The 22,359-nt window shown below is 36.7% G+C and overlaps 1 protein-coding gene across 10 annotated transcripts in view; it reads right to left on the bottom strand.

Moving 5' to 3' along the window:
• Positions 1 to 22,359, bottom strand: part of THADA (THADA armadillo repeat containing) — a 170,012-nt gene that overhangs the window by 139,627 nt on the left and 8,026 nt on the right. For all 10 annotated transcript variants that reach the window (XR_008465188.1, XR_008465189.1, XM_054193736.1 and 7 more), the window contains exons 2-21: positions 21,205 to 21,300; positions 19,698 to 19,792; positions 19,146 to 19,276; positions 18,261 to 18,409; positions 18,086 to 18,118; positions 17,319 to 17,367; positions 16,186 to 16,376; positions 15,445 to 15,539; positions 14,921 to 15,141; positions 13,453 to 14,144; positions 12,636 to 12,787; positions 12,341 to 12,496; positions 11,090 to 11,212; positions 10,042 to 10,165; positions 8,443 to 8,591; positions 7,393 to 7,603; positions 6,647 to 6,782; positions 6,159 to 6,295; positions 5,606 to 5,764; positions 4,266 to 4,423 (exon numbers count right to left, since the gene is read on the bottom strand). Coding sequence is in view for 8 of the 10 variants with exons in the window: in XM_054193736.1 (XP_054049711.1) it covers positions 4,266 to 4,423; positions 5,606 to 5,764; positions 6,159 to 6,295; positions 6,647 to 6,782; positions 7,393 to 7,603; positions 8,443 to 8,591; positions 10,042 to 10,165; positions 11,090 to 11,212; positions 12,341 to 12,496; positions 12,636 to 12,787; positions 13,453 to 14,144; positions 14,921 to 15,141; positions 15,445 to 15,539; positions 16,186 to 16,376; positions 17,319 to 17,367; positions 18,086 to 18,118; positions 18,261 to 18,409; positions 19,146 to 19,276; positions 19,698 to 19,792; positions 21,205 to 21,280 (3,237 nt within the window). In the remaining 2 variants the exon portion in view is untranslated. The remainder of the gene's footprint in view (positions 1 to 4,265; positions 4,424 to 5,605; positions 5,765 to 6,158; positions 6,296 to 6,646; positions 6,783 to 7,392; positions 7,604 to 8,442; positions 8,592 to 10,041; positions 10,166 to 11,089; positions 11,213 to 12,340; positions 12,497 to 12,635; positions 12,788 to 13,452; positions 14,145 to 14,920; positions 15,142 to 15,444; positions 15,540 to 16,185; positions 16,377 to 17,318; positions 17,368 to 18,085; positions 18,119 to 18,260; positions 18,410 to 19,145; positions 19,277 to 19,697; positions 19,793 to 21,204; positions 21,301 to 22,359) is intronic.

The raw sequence follows: 22,359 nt of genomic DNA on the forward strand, positions 1-22,359 counted from the left end.
TTTTATATAAAACCAAGCATAAAATCATGTCAAGTTTCTTATAAAATTCTGCTTATTCTGTTATTTATAAAATAACATACTTTAATAGTCTGACGAGTAATCAAGATGTCAGAGAAGAAAATGTCATACCTAGCTATACAGTTTTCCACCTCACTGTTAAGTAATTCATATTACCCAAGCAACGAAATTGCAATAATTAAAAAAAAAAAAAATTGGAGACTAAGTCTACTTATTATTTCCCACAGCTAATGTGAAATATACAACAATTGGAGATATTTGAGGTAAAACAGTTATTTCTTTGAGTGGATTTTAAGCTAGCTTATGTACCTACAGGGTTTCAGCTTCCTATCCCAAAAGCAGGAATCAGTGCCCTTTTTTCAGAAGGAACTGACCCACAGACAGACCAACTGTCCAGGTGTGCAAACAAAACCAAACCAAGAAAACCATACACATGCAAATCAAATTACTGTCCTGTTCCACTGCCACCCTTATGTTTTTAGAATAATTCATATGGATTTTTTTTTTGGGTCACATAACTTTCAACTTTATATTTCTGAGCTTTTTGCAACAGCCACATTCACTAGAAGCTTACTTCAAATTGAACTCTGATACATTCATTTCCACTCATAGGTTAGAGCTTGATGAAAACGCACTGCCATAACTCAGTTCTTGTAAATGACTAAGGACTTATCCTGAGGCAAGTGCGTAAGCATGGATTCTTATCTAACAGCATCATGCTATCCATGAGCGTCCAGCTCTCCTGTATCATAAATCCAGTACTTCACATGTCAGGATGGAGAACAAATCAAGGAATTCACATTTTCTTCAACATCACAAAGATCCACAGCAACTGCGAGAAGAGGTGACCCTACCGATGTTGCTTGCACAGGAAATAACACCCCAGTTCAAGTTAAAATATTCAAGTATGGAATAGGGAACAAATATTTTAAATACATTTAATCATCTTGGTCAAAAACCTCGAGTACAACAAGTTAGTCCTACTAATGCAAACATACAGGGCCATGCTTGCTGCTGAGACCAAGAATCTCAGTATTCAAGATAGAAAGTCTGCACAAGAGGTTGCAAAAGCGCTCTGAGAAACAGCTGGTACATTTGTGCCTCCATATCTTATTTTCCTGGCAATAAGATGCCACTCAAGTAGGGTCCTACATTCCAGAGGCTATTTTTTTTCAAACCCTTAGGAGAGGGGAGCTTTAAACCCATAAAGGACTGCAAAAACATCTCACAGTTAGAAACAATTCATAGTCAGTGAACTATTGCCAACCATACTGAACTCCAGAGGAGATAGACTGATTACATTAAGAACTGGGGAGAGGCTGGGTTTTGGTGGTTTTGGGGTTTTTGATTGTTTGTTTTAAATTCTTCCTTGAATAGAACAAACTCCAAAACAGCAATGGGAGCTTGAGAGACACACTTTGGCCCTTGTGGCACAAATAAGTAATAACTACCGAGGGCTGTCAGTACTTAAAAGTCCTCTCTGTACTTCAGTGTTCCACCACAAGGGCTCAGATCAGCTCTGACTGTTGGGTTATCACAAGCAGAACCCCTAGCATTGGGACAGTATTAAGACTACTTCTGCTGCCGGTTTCTTTTCACTTTGGTACACAGTTCTGGCAAGCTTATCTCCCAAAACCATCTTAAAACTTAAAAGGCGAGATAAACAGGAGTTTGAGGAAGAGCTAAAAGTTCCTCCAGGCTTCGAGCATTGTCTCATGATTTGCAAATCATATGACAAAATCAACATGGCCTTCATTAGATATGCTTTTGTTGATTATGTGGTGGTTACTAGGACATCACACTGTTTGTATTGATTGTCTTAACAGGCATAGCTTTGAGCATACCATCTCTGGACTTTAAGGGTCAGATGGAGAATGAAAGGTAGAATGATTATCTCTTTGAATAGAGATATTCCTCCAGCTATACTAGGCACTTCCTATGTCTGATTTTAAAGGCAAAGCAGCCATTGCAAAATGGCTTTAAGCTTTGAAGACTGTCAGTTCAAATACAGTATTTTCAGACTCATCTATACACACATCTTAGACCAAGGAGCTGAAGATGTCATAATAAGTGCACACAGTGGCATTCAAATGCCATGCAAAGCCAATCTCTTACTCAAAAGACAAGGAAAGTGCAAATTTCATACTGTTCCAGCTTCCTAACAACAAAAACAAAGAAAAAAATTATTAAACAAGAATGGCCTCTCTGACAACTTCTCCTACATAGGTACATACCACAACAGACAGCATCAACAGCTACAAAGAGGAGTCAAGAATTAGTGCCGTGAGTAGCCAGCTAACGCCACTGCCTACCAAGAAGCACAGTTCAATTGTGCAGTTTCTTAATGTGGACCAGCACCGAAAGACACTATCTTTTCATTTGCATGCTCAATTAAAAAAGTGGGAAAAAATAATCAAAAGACTATGCACAAATTCAACACCCACTATGATTTTTTGTATGAATAAATTGTGACAATAGCACTGATCCCATAAGATACAATTTAAGAGAGTTACTAACCTAGACATAAAGCAAGGGACAAGATGAGGAAGGCTTTGCAACAGGGTGACATAAAACAGCCAAGTAGTGCTACCAGACATTTCTCAACAATTACTTAGCCCTGACTCAAGGAAATATGATCAAAGTTTCTCTCAAGTTTCCCCCCCTCTGTATTCTTAAATCTCTTTTAGTATTTATAGAATAAATATTTACAGAATAAAGAAAAGGAATGAGCAACTTTAAGGGAAAGCTCTATGTATGTGCGTAAGATAACAATAAGGTCATGCCAGTTACAAAGAGTAAATGCCCATGCTTTTTCCTATAATATATCTTACACATTCAGACAAATTGTATTTCCTTGCAAGCCTGAGGAAAATCAGGATTTCAAACTGACTTCTCATCAATTAGCATTCTTCAAATTAGAACGCAGACATTCTGTTTTACAGGAAGACCTCAGAAGTATAAAGAATCTAACAAGGCATCTATAGGAAAAGAAAGTATGATGCTTAATAACATAGCATTTCTGAAAGGGCAACTACTAATGTCTGCTTTCTAAATAAAGATAGAGTTGCTACAGTTGGAGCTGACTCATTCTAAAATACCAATTCCTTTTTGACTTGGAGCAGATTAAGGAACATAATGGTAGGAATGCCTATGTGTTCTCTCATCTACCCTCCAGACCTCTGCAACAATACAAGCACAGCTGTTAACCAGATGAAAACGTGAAGACTAAAGACAATGCAAGAATAAAGATAGCAACATTATTTCCATGGCACCACGATGTTAGATAGTATACGAAATAAGATCTGCAGTACATTATATTATTATTCATTTTAAGATACAAAGTTCTAACACCTAAGGGAAAACTAAGTAAGTATTTTCTGTTGGAAAGAAGAAGAGGTTAAAAAGTAGTATGTCTTGCATATTTCAATCTTCCATGTAGAGAATGGTTTTGCTGAAACCATATGGAAATGAAAAGGTCATCAATTAAAAACAGAAACTTAATAAACACAAAATATTTCCCAAATAAATGCCTGTGGTAATCTAATTTCTTGTAAACGCTGCACTCAGTATTCTACAAGAGACACAGATGGCACATTAACATTTCTGATCTCTTAAATCAAAAAAATTGGAGGAAAAAGAGAGTCACATTACATACAAATTATTCATAATTCAGTCTCTTACGGAAGACAAGACTACAGCTAGTCAGCACGTTTGACTTTCAGAATTACTGATTATGAAATTCAATTAATGAAGAGCTTTAAGTAAAATCCCAACATCTAGAGTTCAAAATGAAACAAAAGACACTTTGAACATGAAGTCAGTTTAGAAGACTTTTAGCAACTCTACTAATGCCCAATATATACCGAGAGAGAGAGAGACGCAGAGGGGGAGGGAGGCAGGCAGGCATTGGTATCCCTAAACACGGCATACATCTTGTAAATAACCCAATACAATTAGAATTAATATTCCTTGAGTTTGTTAGCTATGTATAATAATTTCTTCGCCTATTTGCTACTACTCTAGTTATGCCTTCTGAATGCCAGTTTATCAAAAAGTCAACTGTCAACCAAGTATAATAAAACAAGAAAACCGTGAGAAAAACATGGCAATAAAAAAAAAACAAAAACAAGAAAACTTTTCCCATACAGAATGTAGATTTAAGAAAAAACAGTTTTCTGAAAACCACCTTCCCCACCGTCATCACATAAAAGAAAGTGAAGGTTTTATAATAAAAATTATTTCCCTACCTGTTCTACAGTAATCAACCCATCTGAATGTTCAGATGTAGCCTGTGAAGGCAAAAGTTTACACAGTGTCCCTAAGAGCAGAGATACCTCCTTCATGCTTCTCCAGCAACAGACAAGAACCATTTGAGCTGTGACATCACATGTTTGCCTTTCTTTACCTTAAAAATAAAAAATCAGTAAATGTAATAGTGTCATTCAAGGTTCTCAGATGTAGACTTGTAATTTAAATTTCATTTAGCCTGACCTTCTTACAAAACACAATTAACTATGAAAAAAATTTCCTAAACTTGCCAACCCAAAAGATAATTCAGTTTTGCTGACCCTAATTGCTTCCACTCCTAAACACTCACTGTACTTTATTCCACTTGGAAAAGGCAGCAGGATAGCATTTTACCAGGCAATTGCTACTTCAAAGAGTAGAGGTCTTTTGGTAATAACTGGTATTCACCTGTACACTGCATACAAACACCTACAAGTTCGAGCCAGGCTCCAACAAACTCCACATCAAGCATCAATCCACCGCTCACTCTGTGTTGGTTTTTAACCCAGGTGCTCTCGTAAGAGAAGGCCTGGCAAAGGCATCACGTTTCTAATACAATATCCCCATCTGGTGGCCACTGTGCCACTTTAACGTATTTACAGAATTCTTTTCATGAAACAAAACATATGGCCCAAGCAAAACTATTTTAAACACAGGAAAAAACACGTGAGGAAAGAAAGTTCAAATATTTAAGAATTCAAAAGCTTGCATAAACTATTAAATTTTAAAATGTACAGATATTCTCTAAATTTATTCTGGTATACACTAAACACGTCAAAGTTTACGATTTCTTTATCACTGTAAGGCTCAGTTTCATAGCTGCTATTCATTAAAGTAGACTAATACTATCTAACGTTTTACCACTGGAATCTTTCAAACAGGAGCTTCTGCTTATGTAATTTCATGCAACAAGTTTTATTGCATGAACATATTCCCCACTTGTCTTGTGTACACTGGGGAGGGAAATTACACTGTCTAACACCTTTCAACAAGAAACGTATTAAAAGCGTTGCTTGACAGAAAAGGTGTTAAAGATTACATTGCCAGTGCAGTTAAGGAAACAGAGTCTAGGCCAATATCAAAATAACTCATTTTCACTTGTGCTCTAAGACCACAATCTTCCAGAAACACAGTGAATTAGTCTTTAAAACCATGACCATGAATAACTAGCTTCTGACAGATTTATTGAAGAACTGAAACATTATATGGAGCAAGTAACTTCCAATTTTGATCACCCACGTAAAATGCCTGCTCTATAAAGAATATCTTGATTTAATTACTAATACAGCATTGGATTTACCTCTCATTTCTGTGCAAATATTTTCCATTGACCTGTGGTCAGCCAGCTTTTCAGACTCTACTTTGCAGTGTTCCGTCAAAATTTTTGCTTGCATAAAGTAATCATTCGTGTCCTGTGGCTGTATCTCATGCAGAATCATCTGCAGACGACCTGAACTTTCTACACATTAAACAAGAGGAATATTTAAGATAGTTTTGGTTTTTCACTTCCAGTTCTCTATACAAATGTAATTCATTTTGGGCACGTAAGTACAAAAAGTAGCTATTAGCACTGAAAAACAAATACAAAACTATAGTGATTACGAGGATTTAGGAAGAAAGAAAACTGGACTTTAGAGTTATCTGTTTTGAAACAGATGCCACTACACAATCTGTAAAGTTAATGCAGAAGTCAAGACAACCTCTATCAGAAGGGTGGCTTAAAATTATGACATAAAATGAGAAATGGAAAAGGAGGGGTCCTAGCTCTAGTTCTGAATTGCTGTAAGATAAACAGAACTTCAGAAGTTTCAGATTTTAACAGAATTCTTTTGGGGTTTTGTTTGTTTGTTTACCTGAATTGCTATCCATTGGAATAAGACCCTCTGGTGATGAGCTCTGCACTACCGGTGATACTACAGCAGAGAGTTTGTATGACATCAGAATGAGCCTGGCCACCATTTCCTTCCATTCAGCTATCAATGTCAAGTTACTTAAAAAAAAAAAAAAAATAAAAAAAAATCACAAACAAAAACCAACACAAAATGGATTAAAAATAATTTTATATCTAAAATAAATGAAATTACAAACACTTCTGCAACAGTATATATGAAAACTATAAATAGGGTACAGTTTGAAAAGTTCCAAGACTGAATTTAATGCATACAAAGGAAATATCCAACAGCTAGCTAAACAGTGCAGCAGCCAGTAAGAGTTCTAAAAGCCACAGGTACTGGATTTTGTTACAAATAACACTGTATGCTTTTACGTTCTCACAAGCAGCTCTTCCACTGTACTTAAATACGGAGTTACAACTTACTATTTAGCGGTATATTTTACTTACTTAAAAGGTAATTGCTGCAAAGCTCCTGTTATACAATGCACTCTCCCATACATTGGAAATGATGCTGCTGCTTGAAGCAGAGACTTCTTAGCTTGAAATATTTCTTCTTCAACACTCACCAACAAAAGCTTGATAACTGAAATTTTAAAAATACGGATTAGCATTACACATACATATACTGTATTTTCTAAGAAACAAGTCTGCTTTAAAGAAATAGGAACAAAGCCTGTTTACACAATTCAATGGAAAATGCACAGCAATTTCCTTGTTTACACTTTTCACTCTTTTGTCATTTAAATAGAAGTCATTGTTCATTTTCAGTTACCTAAACTCCAGCAATATTTGTTACACTCAATTAAGTCTGTCTATCCGAATGAAACAGCAGCTGTGAAAAGTACAACCCAGATCCTATACTCAGGGACAATCCCACAGCTCGTGCAGTAATCAAAAGAATTTACCCAACACATACTGAAAGTCAGACCTCACCCTTAGAGCCAGGTTAATACAACAAACAGTTCAGAGTTCAGCAGAATATTAAATTATTTGAATCTTACATTAGCCATTAAAGAACTTGCCCAATTTTCAAAGATACACGTGCCTATTTTTTTTTTTTATATTTATACCATGTGGTATCTCAATGTCAGAATCAGAATGAACTACAGACCCAGACCAAAAACCTTAAGAAAAAGCAGTAAGGTTTTAAATTAAGTTAAAAAACATGGAGGTTCATTTCCCCAAAAGCTTACCTGCTAAAGTGTTCTTTTCCACTGTACTTATTGATGTGTTTTCACCTATCTGGGGGTTATGCTCAACCCATTTTCCTAAAGAAATATGCTGTAGTCCGTTATGATGTACTAAGAAGTTCAACAAATATGAAGCAGTGACACAATCGTATGGCTTGGTACTTGTGCTAAGATCCACTGCTGCTTGGAATAGGAGATCTAGATTTTCAGAATCCTGAAAAAAAAAACCCAATATTTTTCATTTTATTGAGCTTCCGTATTGATTTAATTAAGCTACTTAGCACCCTGGAACCTAAGAACCTGCTTTTCAGTAAGGTTGTTGGTACCTATTTCTTAAGAAACACTGATTTTGTACACTGATCACCTTACACTCAAAACGTGCATTTAGGAAAGATATAATTACATACACACTGAGGATGAGGACAGTCATTTATAAAGCAGTATTCAAACATGTGCACTTCACAAGAGGATTTTTTTTTTTTATCTTGCTGTTTTGGCTTTTTTTTCCAAATACTGTGTTTATCTGCTAATGGACATCACAGAGAAGCAGTTCATCAGGAAGCAGTATTTGTTTACCGGTACTTATGAATTTTAAAGTAACTTTTTATAAAGTAATAAACAGAAAAATCAGTATCAAGTCCATTGGTAAAATTTGGGAGAAATCAAAAAACACCATCAGGTAATGAAATCCAAGACCAATTAGAACAGAAAAGAAACCAAGCTGAATTTCTTAAAATACAAGAGTAATCAAGCCTCAATCATTTACAAAGGGAAGTCACAGCTAAGCGAAAGCTTGCATTAACTACTTCTCTAGTTCATAATCATACCATTCCCAAACTCCTTCATCCTTTAGTGAAACAAGCCTCCTTAGGTAAGGGCAGAAGCTGTGTAAAAATATATAGACGACGCTAGCAATGAACACTACTGCAGGCAAGTTGGACCGACTGCTAGTTTTCAAGAATTATACTTTGTACCTGACCCAAGTACCTGGTATAATACAGAACAATGATCTTCCATGAAATTACTCCATTTAAACTATTTTTAATTACATACCTGTAAATTAAATGCAACATCACGAAGTTTCATCAAAAGTCCAAATGCCAGAACTTTTATTTCCTCAAAAGTACTGGCAAAACACTGGATCAAAGTTCGGACACGAGCGGAATCGATCTCCTGATCCAACTGAAAAACTTGGGCCTGGCCTGTTCAAAGAAATCAATGCCTTAGATAGTTTTGCTGTAATTCTTTGCAGAATAAGCACTGTATTCACATTTTGCTTAGCTATTCTAAAAAAAGCACTACAATAAAATTTAAGCTAAAGCATTATTTTAATATTACTTACTTCTCTTTATAGGTTTTAAAAATGCCATGTTTACTGTTGAAAAAAAAAAAAAAAAGGTTACCATATCCAAAAAGTAACCCTCAGTAATACAGAAAGGAACTTATTGCCAAAAACAGAATCCCATTTATTCACATTAAATTCAGCATTGAAAATAATCTTTGTTTCAGCTTTGCTTAAAAATTCTTTTCATGGAAGTATATAGTATTAGAAAATAATTCCTCTCAAAAAAGGTTCAAAACTTCAGTGGGTTTTGTGGATTTGGTTTTGGGGGTTCTTTTTGTCATAGGAATAATCTCCTAAAGTGGAAGCCATTACAATTTTTTGCTTTTAATTTAGATTTAAGAGAGTCATGATTTCTGGCAACTGACCTAATGCTGTAAAGAAGCCAGAAATTTTAAGATGTAAACAAGTGCACCACATTCCAGCACAGAACACAACAGCAGCTAAATCTCCTTTAGAGAAGAAATGTCAGGCTTCTGAAATCCTGAAGCTGCTATTATAAATAACTCTCTATACAATTTTCTGTTAAAAAAATTATTTTAAAAGCAGCAACAACATACTACAAACTCATAATAACAAAAATCAGTGGTTCATGATTTATCAGGGGTTTTGAGAAAAGATCTACCAAGGCGGCATTTTTTCTTCCCTCTCAAAATCAACTTTTGTCTTACATTTCTCATTTCTTTAAGAAAAAAAAGTTACAATTTAAGACTGAAAACATACTTTGTTGGACATATGATCCAGCAACAAGATTTCACAAGACCATCAGTGCTCCAAGGCTCTAATACTTCTTGAACTGGGGTTGTCATAACAATGTGAAGAAAATTTAAAATAACAGCAGCACAACAACATAAAGTGTCCAATTAAGTTGTTCATTATTTAGTATAATAATATCACGAGGATATGCAAGCCTTTTCAATCGAGGTTTTATGGTCTCAGTGTTTTAAATTACATATGATCAATATGTTAGAACAGGAAAAAGGGGTAAAGTTATCAAAACCGTTGAATCTTGTCTAAAAGTTTTCTTCAAAATAACAAAAATTCATTGAAAAACCTTGCTAGAAAAGAGGCTGCGCAAGAAAATCCCAATTTAGGGAAGATATTCAACAGGTCATAAATACTTGCATTTACTTCAATTTTCCAATAAAACTTACTATCCTTCCTTCAGGTAAAATGAAAGCGACACAGGAAATGCCATAGAAATTAAGGACTAAGAATACCATTTTACCTTGACAGAAACTCACTAGCTGGCATAAAAGAATCTTCTTCAAAACCTCCCATTCCCACAGCCTATAAATTAGGCTTCTCACCTTTTGGAGCAGAAAAGATTTCTGCTATGGATCCTAAAATACTTAGTGCAGAAAATCTGGTTGGGTGTGATGAACCGGGAAACAGTACCTCAAAAAGTCTATCACATACAGAGGACATGAAATCCTGGAAATCACAAGAAAAATTTTATGGCACTTTACTCGCTGCTCTACAAACAAAAGTCTAAGTAACTGAATTAAGGACATTCTGCTTTGCGTGTTACCCAAAATATTATGACCTTACAGTTAATTTTGGAAGAATGGGAGGCCTACCTCTGTAATACTGACAAATCTCTTGTTTCCTAGAGTACAGTAAAGGCTGGGCAATGGTTTGGTTTTTACAAGAAAAGAGTTTTCCTTTCCCACTCCCACAAAAAGATGGCCACTGTATCAAAACCTTGCAAATTAGTTGCACAAGAAAAGCAGAACTCAAGACAAGAAACAGTTTAAACAAAGAAAGTGATTATGCAAACCTTCAAATAAGAAAAAAGACAAATACAACAGAAGCCTTCATACAGAAGCCCTCATGCTGAAGCACTGCCATTCATCCTCTCACTAATCATTCTGGAGAGCTAGAAAAAGGCTGAAGCTCAACAGATCTCCATTTCAAACCCAAGTAGCACACTTCCTTCAAAAATTGCTACTAAACTGCCATAGCTGACAGGACGTTTGCCTGCACATTTTAGTTTGAGTTGGGGATATTTCTGCAGTCATTCCCCACTTACTGCTGTTTCAGCTCACATCACGGAGCAATACTTCAGAAAATAAACTTTATTGCTTTTGGACAAAATTAACCTTAAAGATATCCTCCAGATATTAATGGGCACTCAGTTCATGAGACAGCAGTACATTCAGTCAAAATTTACTTGCATAAGTGCAAACAGAGTTGACAAGTTCCTCGGCACCATTCTGCTTTACGAGTTTCTTCCTTCTGCTACTTCCTAACACAGACACAGTTCCACTTACCCAGCAGTGCTCTCAAGAACAATGAACTATCTTTCAGAAATCTTATGCCACCTCTTTTATCTGTATCTCTAGCAGTCTAACTTACTTTATATTGCTGCAAAATCCCCAAAGGATGTCTTTTAGTTGAGTTTTCAAGTAACTCTTGCTTGGTTTTATTTTGCTCCAATTTATAAAGCACCTGGGAACTTTCTTGTATCCTGCAAAATAACTTTTAAAACAAAAGCAAAACATAGGTAAGGAAAGAATCCTTGACAGTTAAATAAGGGAAAGGGAGGTTTTCAGCTTATTTTACAGATCATATTGCTTGTAATTTTTAAAAAGTTTGCACACGGTATAACACAGAACAGATCCTTCTCTCTCCATTCCAAAACCAAGCTTTTTGCTCCTCATCTCCCTCATGACCAACCTTTTTCCCCTCCCTCTGCACCTCCAAAACATTCTTCCATCCATCTTCCCCCTTAAATTCATGCCTAGCCTTCTCCTCCCACCTCCCCATTTTCTGTGGAACATATGTTCCTAAGTAAAAAAAGCTCAATTAATGCGTAGAGTTTTTATACCTTCAGTGTCTCTTACAGAGTTTGACTCACCTCACGAGTGCTACCCCCAGCTCTTTTATTACCCACTAGTATTATTTCCTTTCTGGTTACACTCCCTCTAACAATTTTTCCATCTCGCATTTCTCAGTCTGCACCAGGCAAGAATGGAAAGAGATGGACTTCCCTTTGTTTCCGCCAAACCCATTCCCTCATTCTTCCCCATCCCAAATTAATTATTTTCTCCTTCCACGCTGCTTTCTTTTGCCATTAAAGTCTTCCAAAATGTTCTTTAAACATACATGGTTTCCTCATTTTACCCATATCCTTCTACTGTGATCTACACGCAATCTTGGCAACTTCCACAATGCTGACATGCTCAGTCCCTGCAGACTGTAACAGCACAGCCATATGTCATGTTGTTCCCTTAATATTCCTCTACCTTGTCTTTCAAGTCAGGTTGCTGAGGCTGTGATCAAGAGACTGAATTTACCTGAGGTCTGGCAAGTCTACGTAAGCACACTCTTTGTCCACAACAATGGCAACACAAGGCTCATTGCTTACTCTACGCCACATTGCTTTGCTATTGGTAAATATTTGCATATCAATTTTTTGTTTAAGCCATCCTTGCCTACAATGAATTATCACCATTCAGTTGGGTAACACATGTGACATAGTCCTGGTCTTAGAGCTTCTGCTCTTTCAGATGAGCAACTTCATAACACACTCTGTAGAATTGTTTTTAAAATGCCGTATAACTAACGTAATAGGCACATCAGACATTGTTTATAGTTTGAAATTACCTTTCTCAGTAAAGAACCTATCTGTTGCCTTACTGAAGGAGACTGGCTGTTCAAGTTGTACATCAGAAAAAATTGAATCAGTTCCATTTCTTCCATAGACACTATTTCCGTGCTACGATGGGTTTCACAAAGTAAGCCTAAAGCATCGATGCAAACCTGAAAAATATTTAGATGTTAACCACAAAAGAGTTACAAGCACCTATGATGATACCTTTGTTTTAAAACAATGCTAACACAGTATTTAGGATCAAAGCAATTCTTCTAATTTAAAGACACAAAACAAACGCCCCTTTACCTGATTGTGCTGATGAACTAGACCCTGTTTTATACATTCAGTAGATACAAGACCATTGCTCATGATAGTTGAAAGTTCCAGGTGTCCGTGAGCCCTGGCTGTTCTTAGGCATGCCATTAATGCTCCAAGAGCTCCTCTAGTACTGCGAGAGCCTAAAGAAAATGAAAACCAGTAACAACTATAGTTTGAAACACAAACAATGTACTAATTGCAATGCTTGTCAGAAACTCCTGATACTTCCAACACATGACCCCTACCCCCTTTTTATTTTTTACCCCATAATCCCCAAAAGTCAGTGTCTGTTGTAGATTAAACTAGTTTAAATCGCCTGGGTCTCAAAAAGCTTCACCTTGAACATGTAAAAGGGCTTGTGAGACCTCACAAGCTTATTTTAGAAATAGAATAAATTATGTCAAAAACTACAAGAGAATCATAAATCTCATATCCACATATTTGCAACAAAAAACAATGTGTAAAACCCTGTTACTGGACATTCCTTTGTAAGAAATAACAGCAGAACAGAAAAATAGTAGGAAAAAATACTGATATATAACAAAGCTTAGCATGTAAAGAGAACAGGAAGGCACCCACAGTTTGAATACTAATTATTTCGCTCATGGCCTAAAGACACACTTATGATTACTATAAATTGCACCTTGAAATACCAACAGCAGTAACAACCATCTGGAATTTTTCTCCCAAACTAATTCTAATAATAAGAGATCAGAAATAATATTTCTGAGATTATTTTAAAAAAAAACAACAAAAAACAAACAAACAACAATCAAAATTACAAATACAATATTTATTTTCTTACCTAGATTAGCATCTGCAGAAGCCTGAAGAATTTTAATCATGTAGCTCAGACTGTCAGGGCTACATTTGAGCAATTTTGGTAAATAGTAATCTATTATATAAGTAGTTTGGTCATGGTTCCCTTCACACAGTATTACTAGAAGAGGAGAAACCCAGATGTCATGCCACCGGTCTATCCAGGTGCTTTCTTGAATACTCAAAGTAAAATGGGCTTTGTGATTAGTAAACATGGTTTCCAGAAGATCACTAGCGTAAGGTGCAAGAGACTGATCATTCATCACGTCCAAGATTTGTACTGGAATTGTTCTGTCCAACTGTAGTATATTTTCGGTGCCCACACACTCCACAAGACAGCCAAGAGAAGCGTATTTCCCTTTTACATGCCATTCCAAGCTTAGCAAACGCTTTATCAGCCTTGCAAAGAACGGGTCTGGTTTTTCATTGGATCCAGTAATGGTGGTTTGGTGTATCTGAAGAAGATTCTTGAATATCAATTTGGTTTGGTGTCTAACAGCATCCAGAGGGTGTTCCCAGTGTGTATAAATGTATTCCAGCAGCTTCCCAATTACGTCTGAGTTACCATTAAGTTTGATTTTTAGATCTGGGGAGCCTGAAACAAGGGCAGCCAGTGCTGAATTAGTCCAAATAGCAAGGATTCTAGACAAAGACGTTGCCATACTGGATTCTTTTAACCTTTTAAACAGAAGAAACAAAAAAAGTTCATTATTTGTACTTGTCAATTTTTTCAAAAATATTTTTAGGAGACAGGAACTATTCATTGAAGAAAAGGTACTAACACAAAAAGGAGGTGATTATGTTCTTGCATGCTTCTTGAAAATATAAGGAAAATTTTTAATTGCCATATAAAACCACAAAAACAGAGTACCACATGCAAAAACAAAAATCACAAAACTGATCTCCAAGGCAGGAGCAAAGGCTGAACTGAATATATGTTTTAATCTCTTATCAAATAGTGCTGGTAGTCCATTAAATGCAAGCAGTCAATGCTTGCAACCAGAAAAACAAAATTAAAGCTCATCTTACTTCAAGTATTCCACTCATTGGCGCATTTTGTTTTCTCCTGTACTTTTAAAAGCATAAGAGGCGAGGTCCTGAAACTAAAGTTTATCTGTCTACATGACAACTGATTCTGCCAAACTTTACCATCAGTAGTTCATAAACTAATCCCACTTATGTCTGGGAAAAAAACCCACATATTTCAGCATGCAAGAGAAAATTCTAACTTAGAACTATCTATGCAATATCAAGACATTGTATTTTTCAAACTTAGAGTTATTCTGAATATATTAAAAAGATGACACGATCTGTGGCAGAAACTAATACCATTACACTGAAAACATCAGAGAGATATTCCACCAAGACCATATAAACCATGCAAAAATACAAGTAAAAAACATCAACCCCCTCCTCTCAGACATGAAACAATACAAATGAAAACACAGGCTTACTCTGAACTCAAAGACAACAAAACTGATGCGATATCTAATAATAGTTTCTCTCCATTTTCACCCATGCTGCCATTCTTCCATTCCAGCATAGCCAGTGCTCCGTGGCAAAGAAAGAGAAGGACCGAGTCAGGGAGTTCTTCTGTACACAGAGACCCACAGTTACTCACAAACCATGCTGGCACACCTGCCTGTTTCATTGACCCAAGAAGCAAGTCACTGACCTGTAATAGCAAAATAACACCCATTACAGTATCTCAGCATGGGGGAAAAGCTATTTTGTGCACAACTGAGAATCTTGGAAGATCCGAAGAGATTTATTCTACATTGCTTTTCTCAAATTCAAAACCCTAGTCTTATTATTTCATACGGCAAGGAGAGAATAAAGGATTTACACTCCAGCAAGAGACTGATACAGAGGTTGGCAAGTACTGCTATTCGTACCAGCAAAACCTCTGAACAACACTGGCAGCACCGACTAACGACACTATGACATTTCACAGTCTTTAGCGAAGAAATACACTTACCAAGGCAGGTAATTCTTCAACTGGCTCATACATAGCTTTAGTATACAGAATAACAGCAAGTCCTGAGGTAGTCTGAACAGTTTGCAGGAGAGTTGCTACGTGGCAGAGAAAGATATTTTACATTAGAGTGCAGCAAACATTGTGTGCTAGAGCTATGTATCAAAATTATAAAGATGGTACTGAATTTTCCTAGACTACATGTAGTTGTATAATCATGAATCTATAGTGTGTGCCTGGATAGCAAGTATTAGTGAATTTATACTCTGGTGTAATGGGAAACTATTAATACCTTTTAACACGCAGAAAACATAGAACTGCCCGGTAAGACAAGGACAACTGTGGCAGAGCCTATTGACATTTATATTAAATTCTACCATACAAAAAAAATCTGTATAAGAAGTAAACACAATTACTTATAGTGCACCAATAAATAGTTCTGATAATTCATATGCATATGAATTACTGGTAGGCACAGACAGTCGGTGAGTCTCAAAAGTATTTCTGTTAGCTTCTGAATTATTAGTAATAGCATATACCTTGGTTTTTTGTAGTAGAAGTTAAACTGCACACTCCAAAATTACAATCTACAAATTGTAGCTCATCAAAAGACCTACTACTGCTCCCACTCCCATTAACCTCAGCAGTTCAATTTCCATTCAAGCTAAACTAAGTTTTTACACGTACAAAGACAAGACAACTGACCTAATAAAAACATTTGGTTTTGAATGTTGCTGAGCTTACCATCCATTAGGAAGTTTGTGGAGCTTTTCAGTAAACTACACATACTTTGCCAAACAAAAGACTCATGGTGTTTCCAAAGACTTCCCTGGATATTTTCTTGTAATTTCTGTACAAGCATCATTGAAACTTTAATGGCTATCAGTAAATCGTGCATCAACTGAGTCTGAACAATACGATTTCCATGATTCTTTCTGTGGAAACAAAACCAGACAGACATTCACACAAAAAGGAAATGAAAACTACTCTTCACCGCCCCCAAAAAACTACATTCTGCCAACTTCAGATAGAATTAATGGTAAAAACTAATTTATTGTTTGAGTTGACCGGATAAGTAACTATAGGAAAAAAAGAAGCAGACTCAAGGGCAGTGTTTTAAAATGAAGTTAACAAACATGATGACAAATTCTGCTACAGTTTCTGTGGGTTCCTGTGACAAACTTTCACTCATTTGATTCTGCCTGAGCACAACGGAACTTTTCCAGAAACTTTCCAAAAAGACCAACAGAAGACAGTGCTACTCCTTCCTCATTTTTCAAGTAGTTCCTCCATGTGCAAAGCATATTTCTATGATCCAACTTTCTTCTAACATGAAGACAGATAACACGTAAACTTTTAATGTACAAAATGCTCCATTAAGCATCCTTCTTCTCTGGGTACATGATGAGAGACCACACTTCATGCAATGATGGAAAATGTCAAGATATTGACGACTGCTGTGACAGACTAAACAGAACATCAATACTGAATTAAACACTCATGGAAAGTGGAAGAGTATTACTCTACTTGAATTTTAATAAGTGTATCTATTAATTATAGTGTTCAGTCAAAATTCAGATAGCAAAACCACAACTCAAAGGCCTCGCTTAAAAGTAGTAACTCTAACAAAATATCAATGCCTTAAATGTTACCGCCTTTAATTTTCTTTCTTTCCTCTCTTATTTTATAGCATCATACTGCCACAAAAGAAAAGAAACTCATCGGCAGCTTTTTTTTAATTTAAAATATGTATCATTGTAAAATGTCATTCCCATCTTTCATCAACATATGGCTATCAAAGTGATATTCCAAACCATATCATCTTGCAAAAGTGAAATAAAAACAGATAAAATACAGCTTATACTGAATTTACTTGCCTGTTTTCTTCCTGTATGTCGAGTAACGACTTCTGCAGAAACTGAAGAACTAGAGAAAATAATTATGGTATGAATTAAAAGAGAAACAGAACAGAAAAATTCCAGCAAAGCAATCAAACATACACATCGTACCCAGACTCAATGACCCAAAGCTAAAGCAAAATCTCAAGCTGGTTTGTGACAACCTGGTACAAAACAAGAGTTTCCAACCCACTTGGCCTAATCCTGTGAGGTACTGAGAGTTCTCGTTGCTCAGTGAAAAGCTGAAATTACCAAGAGCTAAAGACAGACCAGCAATAAACATCTACAGGAAGCGGTAAACGTTACCTGCATGCTGAGGGCACAGTGCATCAAGTTATCCCGTATTACCAGCAGATCAGACTTCTGCCGAATTAGTGCAAAACACAGCAGGCCTGGGCTTGCTATAGCCAAGACTGGCGGTGAACAGCTCAGTGTTACCACATCTAACTTAATCATGAGGCAAAGGACACAAAATACTTCACGTAAAGTAGCATCAACACAGCCCTTTTCAGACTTGTATCGAGGGCTGCTCAATAAATCAAGATTGACCCCCAGAAATCAAAGGTACAACTCAAGGAAAAGCCTCTGACAAAAAAAGTACATGTGAGGGTACTAGTTATCAAACATTAACAAGGAGGAAATCAGATTTGATAGATCTTTAGGCCTAGCTCATGTTACTTCTTCACACACAACCCTCCCCTCAGTAACCTATGGTGAAACTTATTTTACTATAAATATAACCTTACCTTCTTCAAACAGGTTCTTAATACTTGCTCTACCTAAAGGAAAGAAAATACATTTTAACTACTGAATACTAGCCAATGCTATCTATTTTACATAGAAAAAGTGTAAACATTCCTTGGGCAAGTAACAATCTTCAGCAAGTTAAACCAGAAGACAATATATCCAGTGTCATCCTACCTAAGCTGAAGTCCTCCATACAGGAAGTAAGGTTGTCCAGTACTTTTCTGTACAAATATACATCTGTGGTTTTCAGTTCTTCCCTAAGGCAGCATACAAAGCTTTGTACAGCTAATGTCATAAACTGTTCAGGAAGACCGTTTAGTGAACTGCAACAGTAAGAAACAGCACAATCAGCTCATAGTGAGGTGTTAAATAGCCACTTCACGAAAGTCAATGTCAGCTAAAACTCCATTAATAGGTCGATGTTGCTTCCTGCATGAAAACATTTTCTGCTTTAAAATAAACATGCATGTTCTAATTTTGCACCTAGAAAACCTGGCAAAGGTATTTAAAGCTCTGGCGTGTGACCAAATGCAAGATGGAAGCCCTGCACCTCTGAGTGGGACAACAAATGTTTTCGGACATAGAAATGAAGACAGCTAAGCATCGCATCTTAACAATGCTAAGGCTGTAATAAATTCATGAAAGAAACACAACAGTAATTTTGCAACAGAAAAATTTAATTGCAATAAAAATTGGCATAAGAAGCCTCTGAAGAGCCTTCTCTTGACATTGTCAAACTTGAGATTTTTTTTTTTTCACAGAAGTATTTTAAATATCTACACTAATACTGGATTTTAAAATTCAAAGTGCTAATTACACACTACATTGTCTTTCCAGTAATGAAACAGACCAAAATAATACTTCACTTTGAAGTTATTTATCCAATAATATATCATATTATTTATAATTAAGATTTTTAACTAAGCAAGAAAGAAAAACTACATATTCGCAAATGTTCTGTAATTAATAAGCAATTGGTAGCACACAACAAATCACTGACTTCTACGTAAGGAACACATTTGAAAAAAAAAAAAAAGGGTTACTATTCAATTTTTTTACCTTGCTAATACTTTTTTCAAGGGATTCTTCGCACCCAGTGAAAAATATGTCTCTCCCAAAACATCCAAACAGGCTTTTACCATGGGATCACATGCAGAGTTTTGATCCATCTTCTTCACCAATGGTATGATCTATAATTGACACAACACATAATCAGCAAAAACTCTGGATGTACACCCATCGTTAACAGAGGCGGAATTCCCTCTCATCCAAGTATATGGTGTAAAACTGTCCTCACTTTACCACATCCCGCTGAGCTTCAGGTGTTCAATAATGTTCCAAAAACACCTCTAATACCAGAAATACATACATACAAAATTGGAAACTTGGTATCACTTCCCTTCCATCATTTCCAGTAACTGTAGACCTTGCTAAATTAAGTACCAGAACTACATTTCTACCTAAGGCATTTGCAGCAGTAACAACTGCTTTTTATCTGTTTCCAGGAATGTTCAAAACATTGCACAGTTTATTTTAGAATTGTATTTCACATTAACGCACATGACACACTGTCAGTTACCAAAACCCACACTAACAACAGTGAAGTCTTACTTGTTTAATACACTGGATCTGCTGGATGCCATCGCTCAGCTGTGCGCAGTGCAGAAGCAGAGATGCCAGGTTTTGCTCTCCAGCCTTTGAAAACACTGCATTTGGAAGAAGAGTCTCTTTTTAGAAAGGAATTACAATAAGCAGTATAAACAATACATACTTTATAATAAGAAATCACTGCTTAATTCTCAGATTTTTTTCCTGATCCACTAAACCTACTGGTGCCACAATCCCTTAAGTCACTTTACAATACCTTAACACCAATTTTTTTTTCTAACAAATGAAAACATAAAGGTTCACTGTAACTTAATAGTAGGCCTCATCTTCAGTATGAAGACCAGTTTCACAAAATCACAGCATGGCTGAAGTTGGAAGGGACCTCTGGGGGTCATCTGGCCCAACCCAACTGCTCAAGTAGAGTCACTTGGAACTGGCTGCCTAGGGCCATGGCCAGATGGCTTTTGAATACCTCCAAGGATGGAGATTCCCCAACTTCCTTAGGAAACCTGTGCCAGTGCTCAGTAACCCTCACATTAAAAACTGTTTCCTCATGTTCAGAGGGAACCTGTGGGTTTCATTTTGTGCCCATGCCTCCTGTCCCATCACTATTCAACACAGAAGAAAGCCTGGCTCTGTCATCTTTACGTCCTCCTAAGCCTTCTCTTCACTAGGCTGAACAGTCCCAGCTCTCCCGCCTTTCCTCATAGGAGAGATGCTCCAGGCCCTTCATCATCTTAGTGGCTGGACTTTTTCCAGTATGTCCATGTCTCTCATGTACTGGGGAGCCTGGAACTAGATGCCACACTCCAGGTGTGGCCTCACCAGTGCTGGCTAGAAGGCAAGGAGCACCTCATAGTAGCTTTAGTATACAAATCTTGTAATACTCTTTCTTGGTTTGGTTTTTTTTTGTTTTTTTTATAAAGATCACTGGAAGCTTGTCTTATCAAACAAACATAAAAAGCCAAAACCCAAACATATCAAACCCATAAAATAAAAGAGCATTTGAACAGTAGCTTTAAATCAACTACAGAAAACACAAAGCCTGGGAAAACACACTCAAGATGACCTCCAAGATCACCACTCAAGATCCCTTCCAACCCAACCTTCCAACCAGTCCCTTCTGCGCTTCTTTGAGATTCAGTGTTATCCCACATATTAAGACTAGTACTTCGGGTAGCACTGAATTACAGGTCTGCAAGCAGGATCACAAGTAGGACCTTCTACCACCTTCAGACCAATCATAAAACAAAACAAAGAGCTTTCAAACCAAAGACACAGTATTCTAAATGATTCTTTTAACTCTGCGAACGTAAGAAGTCATTGGCATTACAAAAGAAAAACAAACCACAAAATATCGAACACACCTAAAACCCACAAAACAAAACCACCAGAAATAAAACATAACAAGAAAAAAAACCCAAACCGATCAATTTCAGTAGCTACTCAAACACATTTTACTAACAGAAAAAGAAACTACAGACATTAGTTCAGAAAAAAACACACTTACTCTGAAGTTTTTCAAGCTGCTGCTGATGAAGAAAGAATGCATCTACCTGAATTTCCTTCTTCTTCTTTAAAACCATTTTAGCTGATTAAGAGATACCTGCTCAAAATAAAAACAAAAAGCAAAAAATACCACGATGTCACATTGTTTTAAAGGCATAATTACAAACACTTCTTATGATAATGGTCTTTTCACTGTCCCAAAATGACGCTTATTGCATTACCTTTTTTTTTTCCAAGATTATAGCTCTCTCTAATTTTATGAACTTCAACTATTTCAACATTTTGTCCAAAATTCACCCAGACTTCATGGCACAAAATGGAAGTCACAGAAAACAGGATTTGCTGGATGAATGACAAACCGTCTCACTGGAGTTTTTACTGCACTCGTTACAAGGTTGGATCACAGTTCGAAAATATCATGCAGAAGCATGGGAATAACACCACAAAACTTCTGTTGCTCTGTTTTACTCTTCAAAACTCATTCAACTTGTATCAATGTAAACTTAGAACTGTGTTGCAAAGCAGTTTTGTTTCTTTGAAACATACCAACCAGTTCTACACTTGCTATAATGGATATTACACATAGCAAGTTATTTTTCTTCTTTAAGGTAATGGCAATTTAACATGCACTACAGTTTCACTGACTTACAAGCTTGTTATCAAGAAGGGCTGAGGTTGGAAGGGACCTTTGGAGGTCATCTGGTCCAACCCCCTGCTCAAGCAGGACCACCTGGAGCCAGTTACCCAAGACAATGGCGAGGTGGCTTCTAAGTGTTCCCAAGGATGGAGACTCCACAGCCTCTCTAGACAACCCCTGCCAGTGCTCAGGCACCCTCATGCCACATCTGGAGCTTCCTGATGTTCAGAGGGACCCTCCTGTGGTTCAGTCTGTGACCACAGCCTCCTGTCCTGGCACTGGGCACCACTGAAAAGAGCGTGGCTCCATCTTTTCTGCACTCTCCCTCCACATATTTATATATGCTGATAAGATTCACCTGGTCTAGTGGGAGGTGTCCCTGCCCAGGGCAGGGGGGCTGGAACAAGATGATCTTTAAGGTCCCTTCTAACACAAACCATTCTAGGATCTGTTACCTAGTCCCAGTTGACAGTGACCTGAAAGCATAACTTTTATTTTCCTTTTATTTTCTTCTAAACC

The sequence above is a fragment of the Rissa tridactyla genome, chromosome 3 (genome assembly GCF_028500815.1).
Source record: "Rissa tridactyla isolate bRisTri1 chromosome 3, bRisTri1.patW.cur.20221130, whole genome shotgun sequence".
In the NCBI taxonomy this organism is placed as follows: domain Eukaryota; kingdom Metazoa; phylum Chordata; class Aves; order Charadriiformes; family Laridae; genus Rissa; species Rissa tridactyla.